The sequence below is a fragment of the Oncorhynchus kisutch genome, linkage group LG26, assembly GCF_002021735.2.
Source record: "Oncorhynchus kisutch isolate 150728-3 linkage group LG26, Okis_V2, whole genome shotgun sequence".
Classification (NCBI taxonomy): Eukaryota; Metazoa; Chordata; class Actinopteri; order Salmoniformes; family Salmonidae; genus Oncorhynchus; species Oncorhynchus kisutch.
The window spans coordinates 47,664,881-47,692,400 of NC_034199.2; the positions used below are offsets into that span (position 1 = coordinate 47,664,881).

Here is a 27,520-nt window from a genome sequence, read left to right on the forward strand (position 1 = left end):
ACCATAAATTAAATGCATAATCATAGTAAGATATTTAAGGAAATACAATATGTTGAACGCTGTTATACTGTGTTCACCTTTGTTTTCCCATGATTCAGCTGCTAGAAGGCCCCGCCCATAACTCACCAGAGATACATTGTTTTTTGATACTGTAAACTTTATTCAAATTCTGTTGATTACAGCCAGACAATTCTTCACATGAAGTGCACTAAATCCGCTGGTAACCATATATAACTCAAGCAACGGCGTCATGCACCCCAACAATCTGAGGGGGGGGGGGGGGGCATGACCGCTCTGCACTCGTGCACCATTAAAACAACCACTCTGTAGCAAATGCACAAATCTTTGCTTTCCCCTAATCTATTTTTTTTTATTTAAAGCAAGAGTATTCCATAAACACATCCTCCTGAACACAACTCATTTGCATGTGTTGAATTATTCATGTGTTTTCATTCTTGCAGAAGAAAAAATGTTTTATCTTTGCTGTGACCTATTTGGTTGTCATTGGTGAGGAGGATCCAAAGGTTGTTTTATTGTTTTGTTTTATCTTTGCTGTGACCTATTTGGTTGTCATTGGTGAGGAGGATCCAAAGGTTGTTTTATTGTTTTGTTTTATCTTTGCTGTGACCTATTTGGTTGTCATTGGTGAGGAGGATCCAAAGGTTGTTTTATTGTTTTGTTTTATTGAACATAGTGAAGCTGCCATACAGACCTAATGAGTCACTGGGGACACATAGCCAATGAGATGGCTAGCTCGTCTGACAGGTCACAACCTGAAAGGCTAGATGACTTTGTCTGCTTCCTTAAGCTCACAAAGAACCATTCCGTACCAACAAACAAGCGCACGCCCAGTCAAACATGAGCTTTATTCTTCTCTCTGAAAATACATTTCAATACAAATGTAATATTTTGTTTTGCTTCATTATTGGATTTAAAGGAACACATTGTGTTTTCCTAAAAATGAACTATCCAATTTATAATGAGCTGTTAGTTGGATTATATATATCTTTTTTAAATTGACTTAACTAGGCAAGTCAGTTCTTATTTACAATGACGGTCTACACTGGCCTACACCCAGACAATTATGCGCCGCCCTATGGGACTCCCAATCACAACCAATTGTGATACAACCTGGATTCGAACCAGGGTGTCTGTAGTGACGCCTCAAAGCACTGAGATGCAGTGCCTTAGACTGCTGTGCCACTCGGGAGCCAATATAGTTTTAACCCTTTAATTCAAACCAGATGACAAAAGGCTGCCGAGTGGTGTTAATAACGCGTTCGTTCTGCATACCACTGATGTGACGTGAACTCAGTGACACACAGGACAGGTGTCAAGTCTAACGTGTTCCACATTCCGCACCACTACTGTACATTAGGTTACAGTGCCACCTACTGGTTACTGATGAGAATATTAGAGCTGCAACGTGTCACTGCTTGGTGTATGTGATGTTTGCTAGGTGGAAATGTTAGGAGAAAATAGCCCATTCACATCAGAGTATAGAGACTATAGGCAAATAATACAAGTATCTCAAACCAAGTTCGCTGCTGGAGAGGCTACCACCCATACATCTCAAACTGTAATCAGCATTAATGTACCAGCTCAGCAGAAATGTCTGCAAAGATTGAGCACAAGCACCCCCCCCCCTAAAAAAAATAAAAAAATCTCGCTCCTAGGCTAAAAATGACGCAGCAAATTCTACCTGTGCCAGTAGCCTACGGTCAGACAATTTGCGCATTCTAATAAAATACACAACGGGAGGAGAGCTCCATTCCATGACGCCACTACATTGAATATAGCGTGATTAGCAGCTCCACCACACCGGGAACAACTTACTCACGGAGATCACTTTGACGGCCGCTGCGAGAAGTCCAACATATTCCTCTGATATTATTTTCTCCATTTAGCCAAGAGACTGATACTGAAAGAGCACAATGGTGAGTGTTTTTAATTTGGAATGCTGGTATTTCAGGTTCAACTACACATAAATGTTTGTTTTATGTTAGGCTTGCATTCTTGTTTTAACTGTCTGTTTTTATTCAACATATGTTTTCTTATCTCCATTTCATTTGCAAAAACAATGCAATATCCTACAGCTTTCTGTTCTATCGTCGTTTCTATACCACTGACCATTTTAACGCACGATGTTATTTTGTCTAATGGCACAGCTCCCATGCGCAGTGTTCATTCCTACCCAACCCCCGACAGACGGTTCAGGAGGTGCAGTGCAGTGCAGTTTGTGTGCAACTCTAAAGAACTACAGTGACGCATCGAAAATAATCCATTTACTCTCACTGAAAGGAAGAATGTCATTTTGCATTCAGTGTAGCTAACATGTGAATTTACAATATTTGAAATGCATTCATCATGATTATGCATTGAATCATTCTGTTCTGGGAAGATGTTTATTCAAACCCTTTTGAAAAACATCTCCAATTAGAACTGGCCAAGAACAAACTGTAATTGCAGATATTAATTAGTATTAACTATACAGTAGTATCAAATACTCTCTTACTATCTAGTCTTCTCTTACTAATGAAGAGAATGAGTGAGTGAGTTAGGGTGTTTCTCATTTTTTCAGTCATGCTATCAATAACTAACGTGTTGCTTTGCAGGACAGGAATTGCAGCTTTGTGGTTGTTTTAGGGTGTGTTGAGAAATCTTAGCCTACAGGAGAATCTACAGACTGAATGGGTAAGACACAGAGTCTAGAGACTGAATGGGTAAGACACAGAGTCTAGAGACTGAATGGGTAAGACACAGAGTCTACAGACTGACTGGTTACAGAATCTACAGGTAAAATCTACAATGAGTACTTTATCTAGTACTTTATCTAGTATTTGAACTAATACTTTATCTAGTATTTGAACTAATACTTTATCTAGTATTTGAACTAATACTTTATCTAGTATTTGAACTAATACTTTATCTAGTATTTGAACTAGTACTTTAACTAGTACTTTATCTAGTATTTTAACTAGTACTTTATCTAGTATTTTAACTAGTACTTTATCTAGTATTTTAACTAGTACTTTATCTAGTATTTTAACTAGTACTTTATCTAGTATTTGAACTAATACTTTATCTAGTATTTGAACTAGTATTTTAACTAGTACTTTATCTAGTATTTTAACTAGTACTTTATCTAGTATTTTAACTAGTACTTTATCTAGTATTTTAACTAGTACTTTATCTAGTATTTTAACTAGTACTTTATCTAGTATTTTAACTAATACTTTATCTAGTATTTTAACTAATACTTTATCTAGTATTTTAACTAGTACTTTAACTAGTACTTTATCTAGTACTTTAACTAGTACTTCAAAGTTTGATAGAGCTGGGTTTCCATCTACGAAATGTCTAGCTGGATTGTGGTGGTGACTGCCTGGTGATCGTAGGAGTGAGTAAAAGTCAGGTTAATGAGACTGAGGGTTCCCCAGAAATAGCAGCCAGCTGGGACCCTGACCTGGCAAGTGTTGCCCAAACTTGGCGACCCCCCCCCCCAGTAGGCCCCTGTCCATCACTGTCTCCAGGGGGGGGGCAGCTAAAATGGGGCAAGTTTAAAAATAGTCTGTGACAAGGGCAGAGGGAATTATCACCAATCCCTAGAGGAGACAAGGAGTCATACTTTTAGGGCCAGTCTGAAATGGCAGCCTATCCCCTATATAGTGCACTACCTTATAGGCGCTGGTCAAAAGTAGTGCACAAAATAGGGAATAAGGAGCCATTTGTGACACAACCATAGTTGTCCTGGATGAAACTGCAAGAGCTGAGCTGAAAGACTGACCTTGCCGTTTTAAAAATGCAGTCAGAGAGAGGAGAGGATGGCAGTTATTTCAGTAAGTTCTTGGCTGGTCATTATCTCTGCAGCAGGCAGCCATTTCTCTGCAGCAGGCAGCTATCTCCTCCTCTCCTGCTGTTGGTCATTATCTCTGCAGCAGGCAGCCATTTCCGTCTCGACTCCTCCTCCTCTCCTGCTGTTGGTCATTATCTCTGCAGCAGGCAGCCATTTCCGTCTCGACTCCTCCTCCTCTCCTGCTGTTGGTCATTATCTCTGCAGCAGGCAGCCATTTCCGTCTCGACTCCTCCTCCTCTCCTGCTGTTGGTCATTATCTCTGCAGCAGGCAGCCATTTCTGTCTCGACTCCTCTTGTTTGGCAAGGCTCAGAATGCCATAGGATACCATGTGTCCCACATATACTGTGTGTTTGTATATAGTGCACTATTAGGGCGTGTACACTGTGACTGACAGACTACCCTGTCTTGTAATGAACCTGTCTGGCCACCTAGACATCAACAGATTCTGGCAGTTTGGACTCAGTCACCTTGTAGAGTAAACACTGCTCCTATTCCAGTAATATCTTTCCATATATTTCTCATGCAACAAATAGATACTTACAGTCTGTGTCATGGAAAGAGCAGGTGTTCTTAATATTTTGTCCACTCAGTGTATCATAATCATTTACACACGTGGTGTTACACAGTCGACACACATCTGAATTCTTGGACCTCTTAGACCACACTGTAATATCCTCCATGTGGTCAGGTGTTATCGCTGTCTATTTCATTCACATTGTCTCTTCTCCTTCTCTCCCCGTCTCTCTCCACAGCGTGAGTGTATCTCTGTTCACGTGGGCCAGGCTGGAGTCCAGATGGGCAACACCTGTTGGGAGCTGTACTGCCTGGAGCATGGGATCCAGCCGGACGGACAGATGCCCAGTGACAAGCCCACAGGTAACCTCGACGACTCCTTCACCACCTTCTTCAGCGCCACAGGCACCGGGAAGTACGTGCCACGCGCCATCTTCGTCGACCTGGAGCCCACCGTTATCGGTAAGTTGTTTGTCTTTTTACAGAAACTTTTATCCTTTTGAGAAACATTTCAACATTTACGACGCCTCTACTGGAGCAAATCTCAGATGTGCCAGTGCATTCAGTTCCTAAATGTGTCCAGAACATCATCCACTGGTGTCTGGTCTTCTCTCCATATAGAAAAATACTGTTTTCTCTTTCTCCAGATGAGGTGAGGACAGGCACCTATCGCCAGCTGTTCCACCCTGAGCAGCTCATCTCAGGCAAGGAGGATGCTGCCAACAACTACGCCCGCGGTCACTACACCATCGGCAAGGAGATCATTGACTCCGTCCTGGACAGGATCCGTAAACTGGTAAGAATGATTAAAGAATTAATTGTTGACAATTATGAAAATTGTAGACATGATATGATAAACAAGAAGCTTTTCTCCCATAACCCTCGTAACCCATAACCCCCGTAACCCTCGTAACCCATAACCCCCGTAACCCTCGTAACCCATAACCCCCATAATACCTGTAACCCATAACCCTCGTAACCCATAACCCCCGTAACCCATAACCCCCATAACACCTATAACCCTCGTAACCCATAACCCCCGTAACCCATAACCCCCGTAACCCATAACACCTGTAACCCATAACCCTCGTAACCCATAACCCTCGTAACCCATAACCCCCGTAACCCATAACCCCCGTAATCCATAACCCTCATAACCCCCGTAACCCATAACCCTCATAACCCCCGTAACTCAAAACCCCCGTAACTCATAACCCTCATAACCCCCGTAACTCATAACCCCCGTAACCCATAACCCTCATAACCCCCGTAACTCAAAACCCCCGTAACTCATAACCCCTGTAACCCATAACTCTCATAACCCCCGTAACACCCATAACCCTCGTAACCCATAACCCTCGTAACCCATAACACCTGTAACCCATAACCCTCGTAACCCATAACCCCCTTAACCCGTAACACTCATAACCCCCGTAACCCATAACCCCCGTAACACCCATAACCCTCGTAACCCATAACCCCTGTAACCCATAACCCCCGTAACCCATAACCCCCGTAACACCCATAACCCCCGTAACCCTCGTAACCCGCAACCTATAACCCTCGTAACCCGTAACCCTCGTAACCCGTAACCCTCGTAACCCGTAACCCATAACCCTCGTAACCCATAACCCTCGTAAACCGTAACTCTCGTAACCCGCAACCCATAACCCCCGTAAATCGTAACCCATACCCCTCGTAACCCATAACCCCCGTAACCCTCTTAACCCATAACCCTCGTAACCCATAACCCTCGTAACCCATAACCCTCGTAACCCATAACCCTCGTAACCCATAACCCTCGTGACCCATAACCCTTGTAACCATAACCCTTGTGACCCATAACCCCCGTAACCCATAACCCTCGTAACCTATAACCCCCGTAACCCATAACCCCCGTAACCCATAACCCCCCGTAACCCATAACCCCATACCCCCTGTAACCCATAACCCTCATAACCCCCGTAACACCCATAACCCTCGTAACCCATAACCCTCGTAACCCATAACCCCCTTAACCCGTAACACTCATAACCCCCGTAACCCATAACCCCCGTAACACCCATAACCCTCGTAACCCATAACCCCTGTAACCCATAACCCCCGTAACCCATAACCCCCGTAACACCCATAACCCTCGTAACCCATAACCCCCGTAACCCATGTAACCCATAACCCTCATAACCCATAACCCCCGTAACCCTCGTAACCCGCAACCTATAACCCTCGTAACCCGTAACCCGCGTAACCCGTAACCCTCGTAACCCTTAACCCTCGTAACCCGTAACCCATAACCCTCGTAACCCATAACCCTCGTAACCCGTAACTCTCGTAACCCGCAACCCATAACCCCCGTAAATCGTAACCCATAACCCTCGTAACCCATAACCCCCGTAACCCATAACCCCCGTAACCCATAACCCCCGTAACCCTCTTAACCCATAACCCTCGTAACCCATAACCCTCGTAACCCATAACCCTCGTAACCCATAACCCTCGTAACCCATAACCCTCGTGACCCATAACCCTTGTAACCCATAACCCCCGTAACCCATAACCCCCGTAACCCATAACCCTCGTAACCCATAACCCCCGTAACCCATAACCCTCGTAACCCATAACCTCCGTAACCCATAACCCTCGTAACCCATAACCCCCGTAACCCATAACCCTCGTAACCCATAACCCTCATTACCCATAACTCCCCATAACCCCCGTAACCCATAACCCCCGTAACCTGTAACCCATAACACCCATAACCCCCATAACCCTCGTAACCCATAACCCTCGTAACCCATAACCCTCGTAACCCATAACCCCCTTAACCCATAACCCTCATAACCCCCGTAACCCATAACCCCCGTAACCCATAACCCCCGTAACACCCATAACCCTCGTAACCCATAACCCCTGTAACCCATAACCCCCGTAACCCATAACCCCCGTAACCCATAACCCTCGTAACCCGTAACACCCATAACCCTCGTAACCCGTAACCCTCGTAACCCATAACCCCCGTAACCCATGTAACCCATAACCCCCGTAACACCCATAACCCTCGTAACCCGCAACCTATAACCCTCGTAACCCGTAACCCATAACCCTCGTAACCCGTAACCCTCGTAACCCGTAACCCACAACCCGTAACCCTCGTAACCCGTAACCCATAACCCTCGTAACCCATAACCCTCGTAACCCATAACCCCCGTAACCCTCGTAACCCTTGTAACCCATAACCCCCGTAATCCATAACCCTCATAACCCCCGTAACCCATAACCCTCATAACCCCCGTAACCCATAACCCTCATAACTCATAACCCCCGTAACTCATAACCCCTGTAACCCATAACCCTCATAACCCCCGTAACACCCATAACCCTCGTAACCCATAACCCTCGTAACCCATAACACCTGTAACCCATAACCCTCGTAACCCATAACCCCCTTAACCCGTAACCCTCATAACCCCCGTAACCCATAACCCCCGTATCCCATAACCCCCGTAACACCCATAACCCTCGTAAACCCATAACCCCTGTAACCCATAACCCCCGTAACCCATAACCCCCGTAACACCCATAACCCTCGTAACCCTCGTAACCCATAACCCCCGTAACCCATGTAACCCATAACCCTCGTAACCCATGACCCCCGTAACACCCATAACCCCCGTAACCCGCAACCTATAACCCTCGTAACCCGTAACCCTCGTAACCCGTAACCCTTAACCCTCGTAACCCATAACCCTCGTAACCCGTAACCCTCGTAACCCATAACCCTCGTAACCCATAACCCTCGTAACCCATAACCCTCGTAACCCATAACCCTCGTAACCCATAACCCTCGTAACCCATAACCCTCGTAACCCATAACCCTCGTGACCCATAACCCTTGTAACCCATAACCCCCGTAACCCATAACCCCCGTAACCCATAACCCTCGTAACCTATAACCCTCGTAACCCATAACCCTCGTAACCCATAACCCCCGTAACCCATAACCCTCGTAACCCATAACCCCCGTAACCCTAACCCCCGTAACCCATAACCCCCGTAACCCATAACCCCCGTAACCCATAACCCTCGTAACCCATAACACTCGTAACCCATAACACCCATAACCCCCATAACCCATAACCCCCATAACCCTCGTAACCCATAACCCCTGTAACCCATAACCCTCTTAACCCGTAACACCCATAACCCTCGTAACCCATAACCCTCGTAACTCATAACCCTCGTAACCCATAACCCTCGTAACCCATAACCCCCTTAACCCATAACCCTCACAACCCCCGTAACCCATAACCCCCGTAACACCCATAACCCTCGTAACCCATAACCCCTGTAACCCATAACCCCTGTAACCCATAACCCCCGTAACCCATAACCCCCGTAAACCATAACCCCCGTAACCCATAACCCTCGTAACCCATAACCCCCGTAACACCCATAACCCTCGTAACCCGTAACCCTCGTAACCCATAACCCCCGTAACCCATGTAACCCTCGTAACCCATAACCCCCGTAACACCCATAACCCCCGTAACCCTCGTAACCCGCAACCTATAACCCTCGTAACACGTAACCCTCGTAACCCGTAACCCTCGTAACCCGTAACCCATAACCCTCGTAACCCATAACCCTCGTAACCCATAACCCCCGTAACCCTTGTAACCCATAACCCCCCGTAAATTGTAACCCATAACCCTCGTAACCCATAACCCCCGTAACACCCATAACCCTCGTAACCCGCAACCTATAACCCTCGTAACCCATAACCCTCGTAACCCGTAACTCTCGTAACCCGCAACCCATAACCCCCGTAACCCTCATAACCCTTGTAACCCATAACCCCCCGTAAATTTTAACCCATAACCCTCGTAACCCATAACCCTCGTAACCCATAACCCTCGTAACCCATAACCCTCGTAACCCATAACCCTCGTAACCCATAACCCTCGTAACCCATAACCCCCGTAACCCATAACCCCCGTAACCCATAACCCCCGTAACCCATAACCCCCGTAACCCATAACCCTCGTAACCCATAACCCTCGTAACCCATAACCCTCGTAAACCATAACCCTCGTAACCCATAACCCTCGTAACCCATAACCCCCGTAACCCATAACCCCATAACCCCCGTAAACCATAACCCTCGTAACCCATAACCCTCGTAACCCATAACCCCCATAACCCTCGTAACCCATAACCCCTGTAATCCATAACCCTCTTAACCCGTAACACCCATAACCCTCGTAACCCATAACCCTCATAACCCATAACCCCCTTAACCCATAACCCTCATAACCCCCGTAACCCATAACCCCCGTAAACCATAACCCTCGTAACCCATAACCCTCGTAACCCATAACCCTCGTAACCCATAACCCTCGTAACCCATAACCCCCATAACCCTCGTAACCCATAACCCCCGTAAACCATAACCCTCGTAACCCATAACCCCCGTAACCCATAACCCCCGTAACCCATAACCCCCGTAACCCATAACCCCCGTAACCCATAACCCTCGTAACCCATAACCCCCGTAACCCATAACCCCCGTAACCCATAACCCCCGTAACCCATAACCCCCGTAACCCATAACCCTCGTAACCCGTAACCCTCTTAACACATAACCCTCGTGACCCATAACCCTTGTAACCCATAACCCTCGTAAACCATAACCCTCGTAACTCGTAACCCTCGTAACCCGCAACCCGTAACCCATAACCCTCGTAACCCGTAACTCTCGTAACCCGCAACCCATAACCCCCGTAACCCTCGTAACCCTTGTAACCCATAACCCCCCGTAAATTTTAACCCATAACCCTCGTAACCCATAACCCTCGTAACCCATAACCCCCGTAACCCATAACCCCCGTAACCCATAACCCTCGTAACCCATAACCCTCGTAAACCATAACCCCCATAACCCCCGTAAACCATAACCCTCGTAACCCATAACCCCGTAAACCATAACCCTCGTAAACCATAACCCTCGTAACCCATAACCCCCGTAAACCATAACCCTCGTAACCCATAACCCCCGTAAACCATAACCCTCGTAACCCATAACCCCCGTAACCCATAACCCCCGTAACCCATAACCCTCGTAAACCATAACCCCCATAACCCCCGTAAACCATAACCCTCGTAACCCATAACCCTCGTAACCCATAACCCTCGTAACCCATAACCCTCGTAACCCATAACCCCCGTAACCCATAACCCCCGTAACCCATAACCCCCGTAACCCATAACCCCCGTAACCCATAACCCCCGTAACCCGTAACCCTCGTAACCCGTAACCCTTGTAAACCATAACCCTCGTAACCTATAACCCTTGTAAACCATAACCCTCGTAACCTATAACCCTCGTAACCCATAACCCCCCGTAACCCATAACCCTCGTAACCCGTAACCCTCGTAACCCATAACCCCCATAACCCCCGTAACCCATAACCCCCATAACCCTCGTAACCCGTAACCCTCGTAACCCGTAACCCTCGTAACCCATAACACCCATAACCCCCATAACCCTCGTAACCCATAACCCTCGTAACCCATAACCCCCGTAACCCATAACCCCCGTAACCCATAACCCCCGTAACCCATAACCCTCGTAACCCATAACCCCCGTAACCCGTAACCCTCGTAACCCATAACCCCCGTAACCCATAACCCCCGTAACCCATAACCCCCGTAACCCATAACCCCCGTAACCCATAACCCCCGTAACCCCCTGTAACCCGTAACCCCCGTAACACATAACCCTCGTAAACCATAACCCCCTGCGTTATTCCCAATATCAATTGATTACAGTTGAACCATCCAAATCAAAATGAGAAGAATAGACAGCCTTGTGGTACACCACTGTTGATGTTACACTCAACTAAATTAGAAACGCAACATTTAATTTCAAATCAGTTAGGCCCTAATCTGTGGAGATCACATGACTGGGAGTATAGATACCTTTTTTTTTTTTTAAGTAGGGGTGTGGATCAGAAAACCAGTCAATATCTGGTGTGATTTACCATTTACCTAATGCAGTGCGACACATCTCCTTCGCATAGAGTCGATCAGGTTTTTGATTGGCCTGTGGAATGTTGTCCCACTCCTCTTCAATGGCTGTGCGATGCTGCTGGATATTGGCGGGAACTGGAACACGCTGTCGTACACGTCGATCCATAGCAACTCAAACATGCTCAAAATGTGACATGTCTTTGCGAGTACGCAGGCCATGGAAGAACTGGGACATTTTCAGCTTCCAGGAATTGTGTACAGATCCTTGGGACATGGGGCCTTGCATTATCATGCTGAAACATGCTGAAACATGAGGTGATGGCGGCGGATGAATGGCACAACAATGGGCCTCAGGTTCTCATTGCGGTAACGCCGTACACGTGGTCTCCGGTTGGACATGCTGGCACATTTTTCTAAAATTACGTTGGAGGCGGTAGAGAAATGAACATTCAATTCTCTGGCAACAGCTCTCGTGGACATTTCTGCAGACATTTTAGAGGAGCCTTCTATTGTTCCCATCACAAGGTGCACCTGTGTAATGATCATGCTGTTTTACTCAGCTTCTTGATATGCGACACCTGTCAGGTGGATGAATTATGTTGGCTAAGCTTCTTGTGTTTATGGAGCATTTCTGGGATGTTTTATTCCAGCTCATGAAACATGGGACCAACACTTTACATGTTGCGTTTATATATTTTTGTTCAGTGTAATTGCCCCTAAATTCATTGTGTCTGATAATGCTGTGTTGATGTGCTGGTCTGATAGGCTGTGATGATGTCTCCCTCAGGCTGACCAGTGTACTGGTCTCCAAGGTTTCCTGGTTTTCCACAGCTTCGGAGGAGGCACCGGTTCTGGTTTCACCTCCCTGCTGATGGAACGTCTGTCTGTCGACTTTGGCAAGAAGTCTAAGCTGGAGTTTGCCATCTATCCAGCTCCCCAGGTGTCCACAGCTGTGGTGGAGCCCTACAACTCCATCCTGACCACTCACACCACCCTGGAGCACTCTGACTGTGCCTTCATGGTGGACAATGAGGCCATCTATGACATCTGCCGTAGGAACCTTGACATTGAGCGTCCCTCGTACACCAACCTCAACAGGCTGATCAGTCAGATCGTCTCCTCCATCACTGCCTCCCTGCGTTTCGATGGAGCCCTGAATGTTGATCTGACAGAGTTCCAGACCAACTTGGTGCCCTACCCCCGTATCCACTTCCCTCTGGCCACATATGCCCCGGTCATCTCTGCTGAGAAGGCCTATCACGAGCAGCTGTCAGTCGCTGAGATCACCAATGCCTGCTTTGAGCCGGCCAATCAGATGGTGAAATGTGACCCCCGTCATGGCAAATACATGGCCTGCTGTCTCCTGTACCGTGGTGACGTTGTTCCCAAGGATGTCAATGTGGCGATCGCTGCCATCAAAACCAAGAGGAGTATCCAGTTTGTGGACTGGTGTCCCACTGGTTTCAAGGTGGGTATCAACTACCAGCCCCCTACGGTGGTTCCTGGAGGAGACCTGGCCAAGGTCCAGAGGGCTGTGTGCATGCTGAGTAACACCACAGCCATCGCTGAGGCCTGGGCCCGTCTGGACCACAAGTTTGACCTGATGTATGCCAAGAGAGCCTTTGTGCACTGGTACGTTGGTGAGGGCATGGAGGAGGGAGAGTTCTCTGAGGCCAGAGAAGACATGGCAGCCCTGGAGAAGGATTATGAAGAGGTGGGCATTGACTCGTTTGAGGAAGGGGAAGAAGGAGAAGAGTATTAAACAACGAATTTGCTGGTTTGATTCCGGACCAAAATGAATGTTACAAGGTTAATTGCCAAATGAGTCCAAAGGAGCAGTCAAATATTTTGGTTATTGTATCTTAATTATTAAACCGTATTTAATGTGTATGTCGTTGACACTGAATTTAATATCCACCATCATGAAATTCCACATCTTAGACAATTTAGAAATGAAAAATTGTTGAAAAAGTTTTTTCCCTTTTCTTTGATTTGAAGAATACTCTTGTCTTGTTTTCCTTTTTTTTACTGAGTCATTGTTTTATTAAACGCTAAGGCAGAAGTTGTACAGGAACATGCTAGTTTTTATAATGAGGCCCTCATCAATAATGTCCAAGCTCAATAAAGTTATCCTCAAAATAAATCGCTTTATTCTTCTTTATTTATACCCTACTACACCAAGACTTGACTAGATGTTAGTGTGTTTTACTGTAGCCAAGGTTTTACTGTAGCCAACAAGGATATTTTATGAATGAATATGGTAGGCTAAATGCTAATTAGCCCCTAGTATATTATCCTACTGCACCAGTATTCTGGCATTTTGATTACTGCTATCAATGTTGGGATTTATTAACTCCTCTCAGCCTTCATAAATGTGGAGGATTTATGTTTGAGGCTAATTCGATCATTGGATATCCACTTTGCGGCTTCAGAGCGAAGTGGTATCGTATAAAGGTGCTCGCACCTTCAGATTCGGTATATTCCAAGTGAACGTCATACTCCCTTAAACGACATTCACTTGGAAAAGACGAGAAATAGCTGCAATATGGTATGTGGAAAAAGCTGGTAATATTGCAGAGGAAGTCTTAGTCGATCAATTTAACATCTAGGATGTTCGGTGCAGTAAGTGACTTTTTTTGTGTGTTGCTAGTCTCTCGTTGACAAAGACTTCATTGACGAATCCCGTCCATATTTGCCCACTCCTACTAGGAGTAGTAATGTTGACCAATCACCGATGAAAAGGGTGTAGACTTCGGGTACTGAACTTCGGCTTGACTCAAGAAAAAAATGTGTTGGCAAAGAGCAGGAAAGAACCTTGCAGAACACCAAAAAAAGTCACAAAATGTTGTTATAATATGTGGCAGACTGGTCTCATAGACTAGACGTAACATAGTAACTGTAAATCCCGGACGCTCAAATTAGTATGATAGGTTACGTTTGGTTTGGTTACATAACATACAAGGTTACTTAAGTTAAGGCAAAAACAAAAGTAGAGTAGTTGGTCGAGGTGGATGGGTAGGCGTATAACGCTAACAACCCTCCTTTTTTTGCTACTTCGCAACAACGTAGCATGTTAGTTAATCGTTCCACTAACCTTAACGCTTTTAACTAACCCTTCCCCTATCCCTAACCTTAACCCCTAGAGCTAGCTAATGTTAGCATTAGCCACAACAAATTGACATTTTAACATATCATACATTTTGCAAAGTCGTAACATATTGTACGAATTGTAACATATCACACGAAATGGATGATGGACATCCACAAATTAATACATACCATACGAAACGTAACATATCATACTAAATGGAGTGTCTTGGATTTACGTACAGAATAATACAAAATGCTCTGAGACCACGTTGTGATATGGGGTATCAGTCTACTCAGTGTCACCCACAGAAAACAACTTTGAAGAGTGTACACCAATATTAGCATCGTAGCTCTTATTGCAGGACATTGACAAAGTCAGTTATGATGCTAATATTTGTGTAAACTCTTTACAGTTGTGTTCTGTGGGTGTCACTGAGTAGGCTGATACCCCATTTCATGGACACAAGATTCATAGGCAAGGCTGTATAGTACATGTATTGGAAGTCTAATGCATCCACATTGCAATTTCATCATATTTTTATTTTTTTTGTCAAATGAATAAATTATTGTCTTATGTTAAATAACAACATTCCAAACGTGTTCAGCATTTATCTCGTAAAACTATGGCATGATATTACTATTTGTATCTGTTTGCATCAGTTTCATTGTGGGACTTTTATTTTGAAGGCAAACCACTAATTCCGCTATTGTGGCTAATTGTTATTATACAACTGAATCTATTCAACTGAAATGTGTCTTCCACATTTAACCCAACCCCTTTGAATCAGAGAGGTGCGTAGGGGCTGCCTTAATCTACATCAACGGCACCCGGGGAACAGTAGGTTAACTGCCTTGCCCAGGGGCAGAACAACATATGTTTACCTTGTCGGCTCAGGGATTCAATCCAGCAACCTTCCGGTTACTGGCCCAACTCTCTAACCACGGCTGCTACGGCAGGTTAGCTTCAAATAGGTGGGGCAAAAGCAGGCAAAAGCAATCAAGCAGCGCGCCATGACATTGATCACCCAATGGTGTGTTAGATACTACCCACAGGTGTTTGATTGACACACCCTTATTATCGTATTGGAGGAATAAATAAATAAATAAATATATAAATGAATTGCAGTTTTAATAATTACATAATACATATACTGAACAAAAATATAAACGCAACGATTTTACTGAGTTACAGTTGATATAAAGGAAATCAGTCAATTGAAATAAATTCATTAGGTCCTAATCTATGGATTTCACATGACTGGGCAGGGGCACAGCCATGGATAGGCCTGGGAGGGCATAGGCCCACCCACTGGGGAGCCCAGCCAATCAGAAGTAGTTTTTTTCCACAAAAAGGATTTATTACAGAGAGAAATACTCCTCAGTTTCATCATCTGTCCGGGTGGCTGGTTTCAGATGATCGCGCAGGCCAAGAAGCCGGATGTGGAGGACTTGCGTGGTTACAGATTGTACTGCCAAATTCTCTAAAACAACATTGCTCATGGTAGTTAAATGAACATTCAATTATCTGGTAGCTCTGGTGGACATTCCTGAAGTCATTATGACAATTGCATGTTCCTTCAAAACTTGAGACATCTGTGGCATTGTGTTGTGTGACAAAACTGCACATTTTAGAGTGGCCTTTTATTGTCCACCGCACAAGGTGCACCTGTGTAATGATCATGCTGTTGAATCAGCTTCTTGATCAGCTTCAAGGACACCAGAGGACAAAAATCAGTTAACCACCTAACTGAGGAACTCAATTTAACCTTGTGCAATACCCTAGATGTAGTTGCACCCCTAAAAACTAAAAACATTTCTCATAAGAAACTAGCTCCTGGTACACAGAAAATACCCGAGCTCTGAAGCAAGCTTCCAGAAAATTGGAACGGAAATGGCGCCACACCAAACTGGAAGTCTTCCGACTAGCTTGGAAAGACAGTACCGTGCAGTACCGAAGAGCCCTTACTGCTGCTCGATCATCCTATTTTTCTAACTTAATTGAGGAAAATAAGAACAATCCGAAATTCCTTTTTGATACTGTCGCAAAGCTAACTAAAAAGCAGCATTCCCCAAGAGAGGATGACTTTCACTTTAGCAGTGATAAATTCATGAATTTCTTTGAGGAAAAGATTATGATTATTAGAAAGCAAATTACGGACTCCTCTTTAAATCTGCGTATTCCTTCAAATCTCAGTTGTCCTGAGTCTGCACAACTCTCCCAGGACCTAGAATCAAGAGAGACGCTCAAGTGTTTTAGTACTATATCTCTTGACACAATGATGAAAATAATCATGGCCTCTAAACCTTCAAGCTGCATACTGGACCCTATTCCAACTAAACTACTGAAAGAGCTGCTTCCTGTGCTTGGCCCTCCTATGTTGAACATAATAAACGGCTCTCTATCCACCGGATGTGTACCAAACTCGCTAAAAGTGGCAGTAATAAAGCCTCTCTTGAAAAAGCCAAACCTTGACCCAGAAAATATAAAAAACTATCGGCCTATATCGAATCTTCCATTCCTCTCAAAATTTTTAGAAAAGGCTTCCTTCAGGAAGGCTTGCCTTCCTGAAGACAAACAATGTATATGAAATGCTTCAGTCTGGTTTTAGACCCCATCATAGCACTGAGACGGCACTTGTGAAGGTGGTAAATTACATTTTAATAGCATCGGACCAAGGCTCTGCATCTGTCCTCGTGCTCCTAGACCTTAGTGCTGCTTTTGATACCATCGATCACCACATTCTTTTGGAGAGATTGGAAACCCAAATTGGTCTACACGGACAAGTTCTGGCCTGGTTTAGATCTTATCTGTCGGAAAGATATCAGTTTGTCTCTGTGAATGGTTTATCCTCTGACAAATCAACTGTAACTTTCGGTGTTCCTCAAGGTTCTGTTTTAGGACCACTATTGTTTTCACTATATATTTTACCTCTTGAGGATGTTATTCGAAAACATAATGTTAACTTTCACTGCTATGCGGATGACACACAGCTGTACATTTCAATGAAAACATGGTGAAGCCTGTGTTTCAGACATAAGGAAGTGGATGGCTGCAAACTTTCTACTTTTAAACTCAGACAAAACAGAGATGCTTGTTCTAGGTCCCAAGAAACAAAGAGATCTTCTGTTGAATCTGACAATTAATCTTAATGGTTGTACAGTCGTCTCAAATAAAACTGTGAAGGACCTCGCCGTTACTCTGGACCCTGATCTCTCTTTTGAAGAACATATCAAGACCATTTCAAGGACAGTTTTTTTCCATCTATGTAACATTGCAAAAATCAGAAACTTTCTGTCCAAAAATGATGCAGAAAAATTTATCCATGCTTTTGTCACTTCTAGGTTAGACTACTGCAATGCTCTACTTTCCGGCTACCCGGATAAAGCACTAAATAAACTTCAGTTGGTGCTAAATACGGCTGCTAGAATCCTGACTAGAACCAAAAAATGTTATCATATTACTCCAGTGCTAGCCTCTCTACACTGGCTTCCTGTCAAAGCAAGGGCTGATTTCAAGGTTTTACTGCTAACCTACAAAGCATTACATGGGCTTGCTCCTACCTATCTCTCTGATTTGGTCCTGCCGTACATACCTACACGTATGCTACGGTCACAAGACGCAGGCCTCCTAATTGTCCCTAGAATTTCTAAGCAAACAGCTGGAGGAAGGGCTTACTCCTATAGAGCTCCATTTTTATGGAATGGTCTGCCTACCCATGTCCGAGACGCAAACTCGGTCTCAACCTTTAAGTCTTCACTGAAGACTCATCTCTTCAGTGGGTCATATGATTGAGTGTAGTCTGGCCCAGGAGTGGGAAGGTGAACGGAAAGGCTCTGGAGCAACGAACCGCCCTTGCTGTCTCTGCCTGGCCGGTTCCCGTCTTTCCACTGGGATTCTCTGCCTCTAACCCTATTCAGGGGCTGAGTCACTGGCTTACTGGGGCTCTCTCATGCCGTCCCTGGAAGGGGTGTGTCACCTGAGTGGGTTGATTCACTGATGTGGTCATCTGTCTGGGTTGGCGCCCCCCCTTGGGTTGTGCCATGGCGGAGATCTTTGTGGGCTATACTCGGCCCTGTCTCAGGATGGTAAGTTGGTGGTTGAAGATATCCCTCTAGTGGTGTGGGGGCTGTGCTTTGGCAAAGTGGGTGGGGTTATATCCTTCCTGTTTGGCCCTGTCCGGGGGTGTCCTCGGATGGGTCCACAGTGTCTCCTGACCCCTCCTGTCTCAGCTTCCAGTATTTATGCTGCAGTAGTTTATGTGTCGGGGGGCTGGGGTCAGGTTGTTATATCTGGAGTACTTCTATGAATATGAGACGGTAACACATTTGTTGTTGTTTTGGCTCTGTACTCCAGCACTTTGAAACAATACAATGACTATGAGGTGAAAGTGCAGACTGTCAGCTTTAATCTGAGGGTATTTTCATCCATATCAGGTGAATGGTTTAGAAATTACAGGACTTTTTGTACATAGTCCCCCCATTTTAGGGGACCAAAAGTATGAGGACAAATTCACTTATTTCTGTACATGAATAAAACATGATTCAAGACATGAGACTTGCATTTAGTTACCACCGAAGTTAGTGTGAAGATCCACTTGATAAACATGCAATGAAAAATATATTGTTTTTGTAATCTAACAATAAAAAAAATGACAATGAGTTGTTTATACAAACTTTTATTGCATTTGAAAGCCTAGATATAGCGTCCTTTCTCAGGGAACTGTCTGCTGATAGCAGACAACATGGTGACAGGTTTTCTCATGTGCTGCTCTAGAGTTCTATAGCCCAGCAGACCAACCTGGGGCGGCAGGGTAGCCTAGTGGTTAGAGCATTGGACTAGGAACCAGGAGGTTGCAGGTTCAAGCTGACAAGGTACAAATCTGTTGTTCTGCCCCTGAACAGGCAGTTAACCCACTGTTCCTAGGCTGTCATTGAAAATTATAATTTGTTCTTAACTGACTTGCCTGGTTAAATAAAGATAAAATATAAACCTGGTCTCAGAGCATTTTCATATTATTCCGTAAGTAAATCACTCCATTTAATCATTTCATATGATATGCATTAATTTTATGATGTCCATTACCCATTTCATATGATACGTTACAAATTATAATTTGTATTAATATGTTACGAATTTGCAAATGTACAATATGTAATATATCTGGGAGCATATGAACCATGTGGAATTATTTTTTGAACCATTGAAAAGAGGTACTGACAAGAGGAGCAATATGAGTCATCACGCTGGATGGTGAAGGAGGCTTTGGTGGTCCACGACAAAAACATTTTTTTTTCTTAATTTCACCTTTATTTAACCAGGTTGGCCAGTTGAGAACAAGTTCTCATTTACAACTGCGACCTGGCCAAGATAAAAGCAAAGCAGTGCGACACAAACAACAACAGAGTTACACATGGAATAAACAAACATACAGTTAATAACACAATGTAGTAAGATTAGGGAGATAAGGCAATAAATAGGCCATAGTGGCAAAATATTTACAATTTAGCAATGAAGAAGCAGGTGTTCCTTCCATTGACGAGGAGCTGACCTGGTGTAATAAATCATTTCAATACACCTGGTGCTGGTAAATATGGTCTTCAAGGAGGCTATAAGACCTTCCCTTCCTTGCTTCGAACCACCCAGTTTATAAAGTAGTTCATACCATGGCATTGTCGAATACTTGTTTCTGATTGGCTTGAAGGGCATTCCAGAGTGTGCATTATTTGCACTATAATTGTAACGATCGTCTGTGGTGGAAGAAGGTGAGGACCAAAGCGCAGCGTGGTAAGTGTTCATATTTTCAATAAAATACCTGAACACTGAACAAAACAACAAACGACAATTGAAGAGTCCCGTAAGGTGAATGAAAAAAACACTAACCAGGAAATAATCACCTACAAAACACAGGTGGGAAAAGGCTCCCTAAGTATGATTCTCAATCAGAGACAACGAACGACACCTGCCTCTGATTGAGAACCATACCAGGCCAAACACAAAAAAACACAACATAGAAAAAAGAACATAGACTGCCCACCCCAACTCACGCCCTGACCAAACTGAAACAAAGACATAACAAAGGAACTAAGGTCAGAACGTGACACATGCATTGCTTGCTGTTTGGGGTTTTAGGCTGGGGTTCTGTATAGCACTTTGAGATATCAGCTGATGTATGAAGGGCTTTATAAATACATTTGATTGATTCCTTGATACATTAGGGTCAACACGAGGAAGGGTTTATTAGGGTCAACACGAGGAAGGGTTTATTACGGTCAACACGAGGAAGGGTTTATTAGGGTCAACACGAGGAAGGGTTTATTAGGGTCAACACGAGGAAGGGTTTATTACGGTCAACACGAGGAAGGGTTTATTAGGGTCAACACGAGGAAGGGTTTATTAGGGTCAACACGAGGAAGGGTTTATTAGGGTCAACACGAGGAAGGGTTTATTAGGGTCAACACGAGGAAGGGTTTATTAGGGTCAACACGAGGAAGGGTTTATTAGGGTCAACACGAGGAAGGGTTTATTACGGTCAACACGAGGAAGGGTTTATTAGGGTCAACACGAGGAAGGGTTTATTAGGGTCAACACGAGGAAGGGTTTATTAGGGTCAACACGAGGAAGGGTTTATTAGGGTCAACACGAGGAAGGGTTTATTAGGGTCAACACGAGGAAGGGTTTATTAGGGTCAACACGAGGAAGGGTTTATTAGGGTCAACACGAGGAAGGGTTTATTAGGGTCAACACGAGGAAGTGTTTATTAGGGTCAACACGAGGAAGGGTTTATTACGGTCAACACGAGGAAGGGTTTATTAGGGTCAACACGAGGAAGGGTTTATTAGGGTCAACACGAGGAAGGGTTTATTAGGGTCAACACGAGGAAGGGTTTATTAGGGTCAACACGAGGAAGGGTTTATTAGGGTCAACACGAGGAAGGGTTTATTAGGGTCAACACGAGGAAGGGTTTATTAGGGTCAACACGAGGAAGGGTTTATTAGGGTCAACACGAGGAAGGGTTTATTAGGGTCTACACGAGGAAGGGTTTATTAGGGTCAACACGAGGAAGGGTTTATTACGGTCAACACGAGGAAGGGTTTATTACGGTCAACACGAGGAAGGTTTATTAGGGTCAACACGAGGAAGGGTTTATTAGGGTCAACACGAGGAAGGGTTTATTACGGTCAACACGAGGAAGGGTTTATTAGGGTCAACACGAGGAAGGGTTTATTACGGTCAACACGAGGAAGGGTTTATTAGGGTCAACACGAGGAAGGGTTTATTAGGGTCAACACGAGGAAGGGTTTATTAGGGTCAACACGAGGAAGGGTTTATTAGGGTCAACACGAGGAAGGGTTTATTAGGGTCAACACGAGGAAGGGTTTATTAGGGTCAACACGAGGAAGGGTTTATTAGGGTCAACACGAGGAAGGGTTTATTAGGGTCAACACGAGGAAGGGTTTATTACGGTCAACACGAGGAAGGGTTTATTAGGGTCAACACGAGGAAGGGTTTATTAGGGTCAACACGAGGAAGGGTTTATTAGGGTCAACACGAGGAAGGGTTTATTAGGGTCAACACGAGGAAGGGTTTATTAGGGTCAACACGAGGAAGGGTTTATTAGGGTCAACACGAGGAAGGGTTTATTAGGGTCAACACGAGGAAGGGTTTATTAGGGTCAACACGAGGAAGGGTTTATTAGGGTCAACACGAGGAAGGGTTTATTAGGGTCAACACGAGGAAGGGTTTATTACGGTCAACACGAGGAAGGGTTTATTAGGGTCAACACGAGGAAGGGTTTATTAGGGTCAACACGAGGAAGGGTTTATTAGGGTCAACACGAGGAAGGGTTTATTACGGTCAACACGAGGAAGGGTTTATTAGGGTCAACACGAGGAAGGGTTTATTAGGGTCAACACGAGGAAGGGTTTATTAGGGTCAACACGAGGAAGGGTTTATTACGGGTCAACACGAGGAAGGTTTATTAGGGTCAACACGAGGAAGGGTTTATTAGGGTCAACACGAGGAAGGGTTTATTACGGTCAACACGAGGAAGGGTTTATTAGGGTCAACACGAGGAAGGGTTTATTACGGTCAACACGAGGAAGGGTTTATTAGGGTCAACACGAGGAAGGGTTTATTAGGGTCAACACGAGGAAGGGTTTATTAGGGTCAACACGAGGAAGGGTTTATTAGGGTCAACACGAGGAAGGGTTTATTAGGGTCAACACGAGGAAGGGTTTATTAGGGTCAACACGAGGAAGGGTTTATTAGGGTCAACACGAGGAAGGGTTTATTACGGTCAACACGAGGAAGGGTTTATTAGGGTCAACACGAGGAAGGGTTTATTAGGGTCAACACGAGGAAGGGTTTATTAGGGTCAACACGAGGAAGGGTTTATTAGGGTCAACACGAGGAAGGGTTTATTAGGGTCAACACGAGGAAGGGTTTATTACGGTCAACACGAGGAAGGGTTTATTAGGGTCAACACGAGGAAGGGTTTATTACGGTCAACACGAGGAAGGGTTTATTAGGGTCAACACGAGGAAGGGTTTATTAGGGTCAACACGAGGAAGGGTTTATTAGGGTCAACACGAGGAAGGGTTTATTACGGTCAACACGAGGAAGGGTTTATTAGGGTCAACACGAGGAAGGGTTTATTAGGGTCAACACGAGGAAGGGTTTATTAGGGTCAACACGAGGAAGGGTTTATTACGGTCAACACGAGGAAGGGTTTATTAGGGTCAACACGAGGAAGGGTTTATTAGGGTCAACACGAGGAAGGGTTTATTAGGGTCAACACGAGGAAGGGTTTATTACGGTCAACACGAGGAAGGTTTATTAGGGTCAACACGAGGAAGGGTTTATTAGGGTCAACACGAGGAAGGGTTTATTACGGTCAACACGAGGAAGGGTTTATTAGGGTCAACACGAGGAAGGGTTTATTACGGTCAACACGAGGAAGGGTTTATTAGGGTCAACACGAGGAAGGGTTTATTAGGGTCTACACGAGGAAGGGTTTATTGGGGTCAACACGAGGAAGGGTTTATTAGGGTCAACACGAGGAAGGGTTTATTAGGGTCAACACGAGGAAGGGTTTATTACGGTCAACACGAGGAAGGGTTTATTAGGGTCAACACGAGGAAGGGTTTATTAGGGTCAACACGAGGAAGGGTTTATTACGGTCAACACGAGGAAGGGTTTATTAGGGTCAACACGAGGAAGGGTTTATTACGGTCAACACGAGGAAGGGTTTATTACGGTCAACACGAGGAAGGGTTTATTAGGGTCAACACGAGGAAGGGTTTATTAGGGTCAACACGAGGAAGGGTTTATTAGGGTCAACACGAGGAAGGGTTTATTAGGGTCAACACGAGGAAGGGTTTATTAGGGTCTACACGAGGAAGGGTTTATTGGGGTCAACACGAGGAAGGGTTTATTAGGGTCAACACGAGGAAGGGTTTATTAGGGTCAACACGAGGAAGGGTTTATTACGGTCAACACGAGGAAGGGTTTATTAGGGTCAACACGAGGAAGGGTTTATTAGGGTCAACACGAGGAAGGGTTTATTAGGGTCAACACGAGGAAGGGTTTATTAGGGTCAACACGAGGAAGGGTTTATTACGGTCAACACGAGGAAGGGTTTATTACGGTCAACACGAGGAAGGGTTTATTAGGGTCAACACGAGGAAGGGTTTATTAGGGTCAACACGAGGAAGGGTTTATTACGGTCAACACGAGGAAGGGTTTATTAGGGTCAACACGAGGAAGGGTTTATTAGGGTCAACACGAGGAAGGGTTTATTACGGTCAACACGAGGAAGGGTTTATTAGGGTCAACACGAGGAAGGGTTTATTACGGTCAACACGAGGAAGGGTTTATTAGGGTCTACACGAGGAAGGGTTTATTATGGTCAACTTACTGCCTCTTCAATGGTAAGACCATTCGGTGAGGCACCAAGGATCCCAGACCCTGTGACCCAAAGCCCTGACACATCCATCCCTGTAGCCATTTTGAATCCCTTGACACCCTCCTCTTCATTATCTGCCCCAGACAACACCCCATTCAATGACTGTGATTTGAAGACCTTATTTTGCAGTGACGGAGTAACGCGCTTAATTGCCGTCAACCTTCCCTCTCCTCTTGGTGCTCCAGTTAGGGTTGGTGCGCTGCCGTGTAGCCTCCTGCTGTTCCACTGACAGCGCAATGTCACCCAGGATGCCTGCATGCCCCCAGGTGCCCTTGTTTATTTGAACAATGTCCGGTACAGACAGGGATGACAGGGCGGTTGTCCTGGCTCAGGTTCAAGGAGACATGTCATTCCACTGAACCTTCCGCAAAGACGGTTCCTTGATGCGTCGGCATGCTTCAGTTCAGCTGTCGGCTAGCTAGCCGAACCGAACCAGTGTGCTCACATGCTCCCTAAAAAGATGTTTGCTAGCTAGCCGAACCGAACCAGTGTGCTCACATGCTCCCTAAAAAGATGTTTGCTAGCTAGCCGAACCGAACCAGTGTGCTCACATGCTCCCTAAAAAGATGTTTGCTTGAAAAAAAGGGGGGAAGTGTCAATATTGCTCCGGGACAATAGAGGGGGATGAGCTGGTAATATCAATCTACGGCCGGACAAAACCCCGGGACAATAGAGGGTGATGAGCTGGTAATATCAATCTACGGCCGGACAAAACCCTGGGACAATAGAGGGTGATGAGCTGGTAATATCAATCTACGGCCGGACAAAACCCCGGGACAATAGAGGGTGATGAGCTGGTAATATCAATCTACGGCTGGACAAAACCCCGGGACAATAGAGGGTGATGAGCTGGTAATATCAATCTACGGCCGGACAAAACCCCGGGACAATAGAGGGTGATGAGCTGGTAATATCAATCTACGGCCGGACAAAACCCCGGGACAATAGAGGGTGATGAGCTGGTAATATCAATCTACGGCTGGACAAAACCCCGGGACAATAGAGGGTGATGAGCTGGTAATATCAATCTACGGCCGGACAAAACCCCGGGACAATAGAGGAATGGTCATGGAAATTACCACCAGAAGTCAATCTTAAATGAATCATTATTTATTAACAGCTGGAGAGGTCAAACTTAGATCCATGACGTACCGGTCTGAAGTGAGCTCTGCTAGTTCTCTTAGACACAGAAGCTACATATACAGTTGGGTCGGAAGTTTACCTACACTTAGGTTGGAGTCATTAAAACTCATTTTTCAACCACTCCACACATTTCTTGTTAAAAAAACTATAGTTTCTGCAAGTCGGTTAGGACATCTACTTTGTACATGACACAAGTGATTTTTCCAACAATTGTTTACAGACAGATTGTTTCACTTATATTTCACTGTTATCACAATTCCAGTGGGTCAGAAGTTACCATACACTAAGTTGACTGTGCCTTTAAACAGCTTGGGAAATTCCAGAAAATTATGTCATGGCTTTAGAAGCTTCTGATAGGCTAATTGACATCATTTGAGTCAATTGGAGGTGTACCTGTGGATGTATTTCAAGGCCTACCTTTTAACTCAGTGCCTCTTTGCTTGACATCATGGGAAAATCAAAAGAAATCAGCCAAGACCTCAGAAAAGAATTGCAGACCTCTACAAGTCTGATTCATCCTTGGGAGCAATTTCCAAACGCCTGAAGGTACCACGTTCATCTGTACAAACAATAGTATGCAGGTATAAACACCATGGGACCACACAACCGTCATACCGCTCAGGAAGGAGACGGGTTCTGTCTCCTAGCGATAAACATACTTTGGAGCGAAAAGTGCAAATCAATCCCAGAACAACAGCAAAGGACCTTGTGAAGATGTTGGAGGAAACAGGTACAAAATTATCTATATCCACAGTAAAACGAGTCCTATATCGAAATAACCTGAAAGGCCGCTCAGCAAGGAAGAAGCCACTGCTCCAAAACCGCCATAAAAAAGCCAGACTACGGTTTGCAAATGCACATGGGGACAAAGATCGTACTTTTTGGAGAAATGTTCTCTGGTCTGATGAAACAAAAATAGAACTGTTTGGCCATAATGACCATCGTTATGTTTGGAGGAAAAGGGGGAGGCTTGCAAGCCGAAGAACACCATCCCAACCATGAAGCATGGGGGTGGCAGCATCATGTTGTGGGGGTGCTTTGCTGCAGGAGGGACTGGTGCACTTCACAAAATAGATGGCACCATGAGGGAGGAAAAGTATGTGGATATATTGAAGCAACATCTCAAGACATCATTCAGGAAGTTAAAGCTTGGATGCAAATGGGTCTTCCAAATGGACAATGACCCCAGGCATACTTCCAAAAGTTTTGGCAAAATGGCTTAAGGACAACACAGTCAAGGTTTTGGAGTGGCCATCACAAAGCCCTGACCTCAATCCCATAGAAAATTTGTGGGCAAAAATGAAAAAAGCGTGTGCGAGCAACGAGGCCTACAAACCTGACTCAGTTACACCAGCTCTGTCAGCTCTGTCAGGAGGAATGGGCCAAAGTTCACCCAACTTATTGTGGGAAGCTTGTTTGAAGGCTAACTGAAACGTTTGACCCAATTTAAACAATTTAAAGGCAATGCTACCAAATACTAATCGAGTGTATGAAAACTTCTGACCCACTGGGTATGTGATGAAAGGAATAAAAGCTGAAATAAACCATTCAAATAAATCCTTCTCTCTAATATTATTCTGACATTTCACATTCTTAAAATAAAGTGGTGATCCTAACTGACCTAAGACAGGGCATTTGTACTAGGATTAAATGTCAGGATTTGTGAAAAACTGAGTTTAAATGTATTTGGCTAAGGTGTATGTAAACTTCCAACTTCAACTGTAGGCATGGTTCATAGGGTTGGTTCCTGCGTGTGTCTGGCACCGTCTCCAATCTTAACTTGATTGGAGTCCACCTGTGGTAAATTCAATTGATAGGACATGATATGGAAAGGCACACACCTGTCACACACATCGTAAGGGTAGGGGTGTTAACACCGGTGTCCTGGCTAAATTCCCAAGCTGTCTCTCAAACCATCATGGT

The 27,520-nt window shown here is 44.9% G+C and overlaps 1 protein-coding gene across 1 annotated transcript; it reads left to right on the forward strand.

Annotated features, from left to right (window-relative positions):
• Window positions 1–1,679: 1,679 nt before the first annotated feature.
• Window positions 1,680–13,542, forward strand: LOC109882463 (tubulin alpha chain-like). The gene is made up of 4 exons (XM_020474576.2): window positions 1,680–1,937; window positions 4,610–4,832; window positions 5,018–5,166; window positions 12,187–13,542. Exons 1-4 carry the CDS (start codon window positions 1,935–1,937, stop codon window positions 13,159–13,161), a joined length of 1,350 nt encoding a protein of 449 aa, XP_020330165.2. The 5' UTR covers window positions 1,680–1,934; the 3' UTR covers window positions 13,162–13,542.
• Window positions 13,543–27,520: the final 13,978 nt, after the last annotated feature.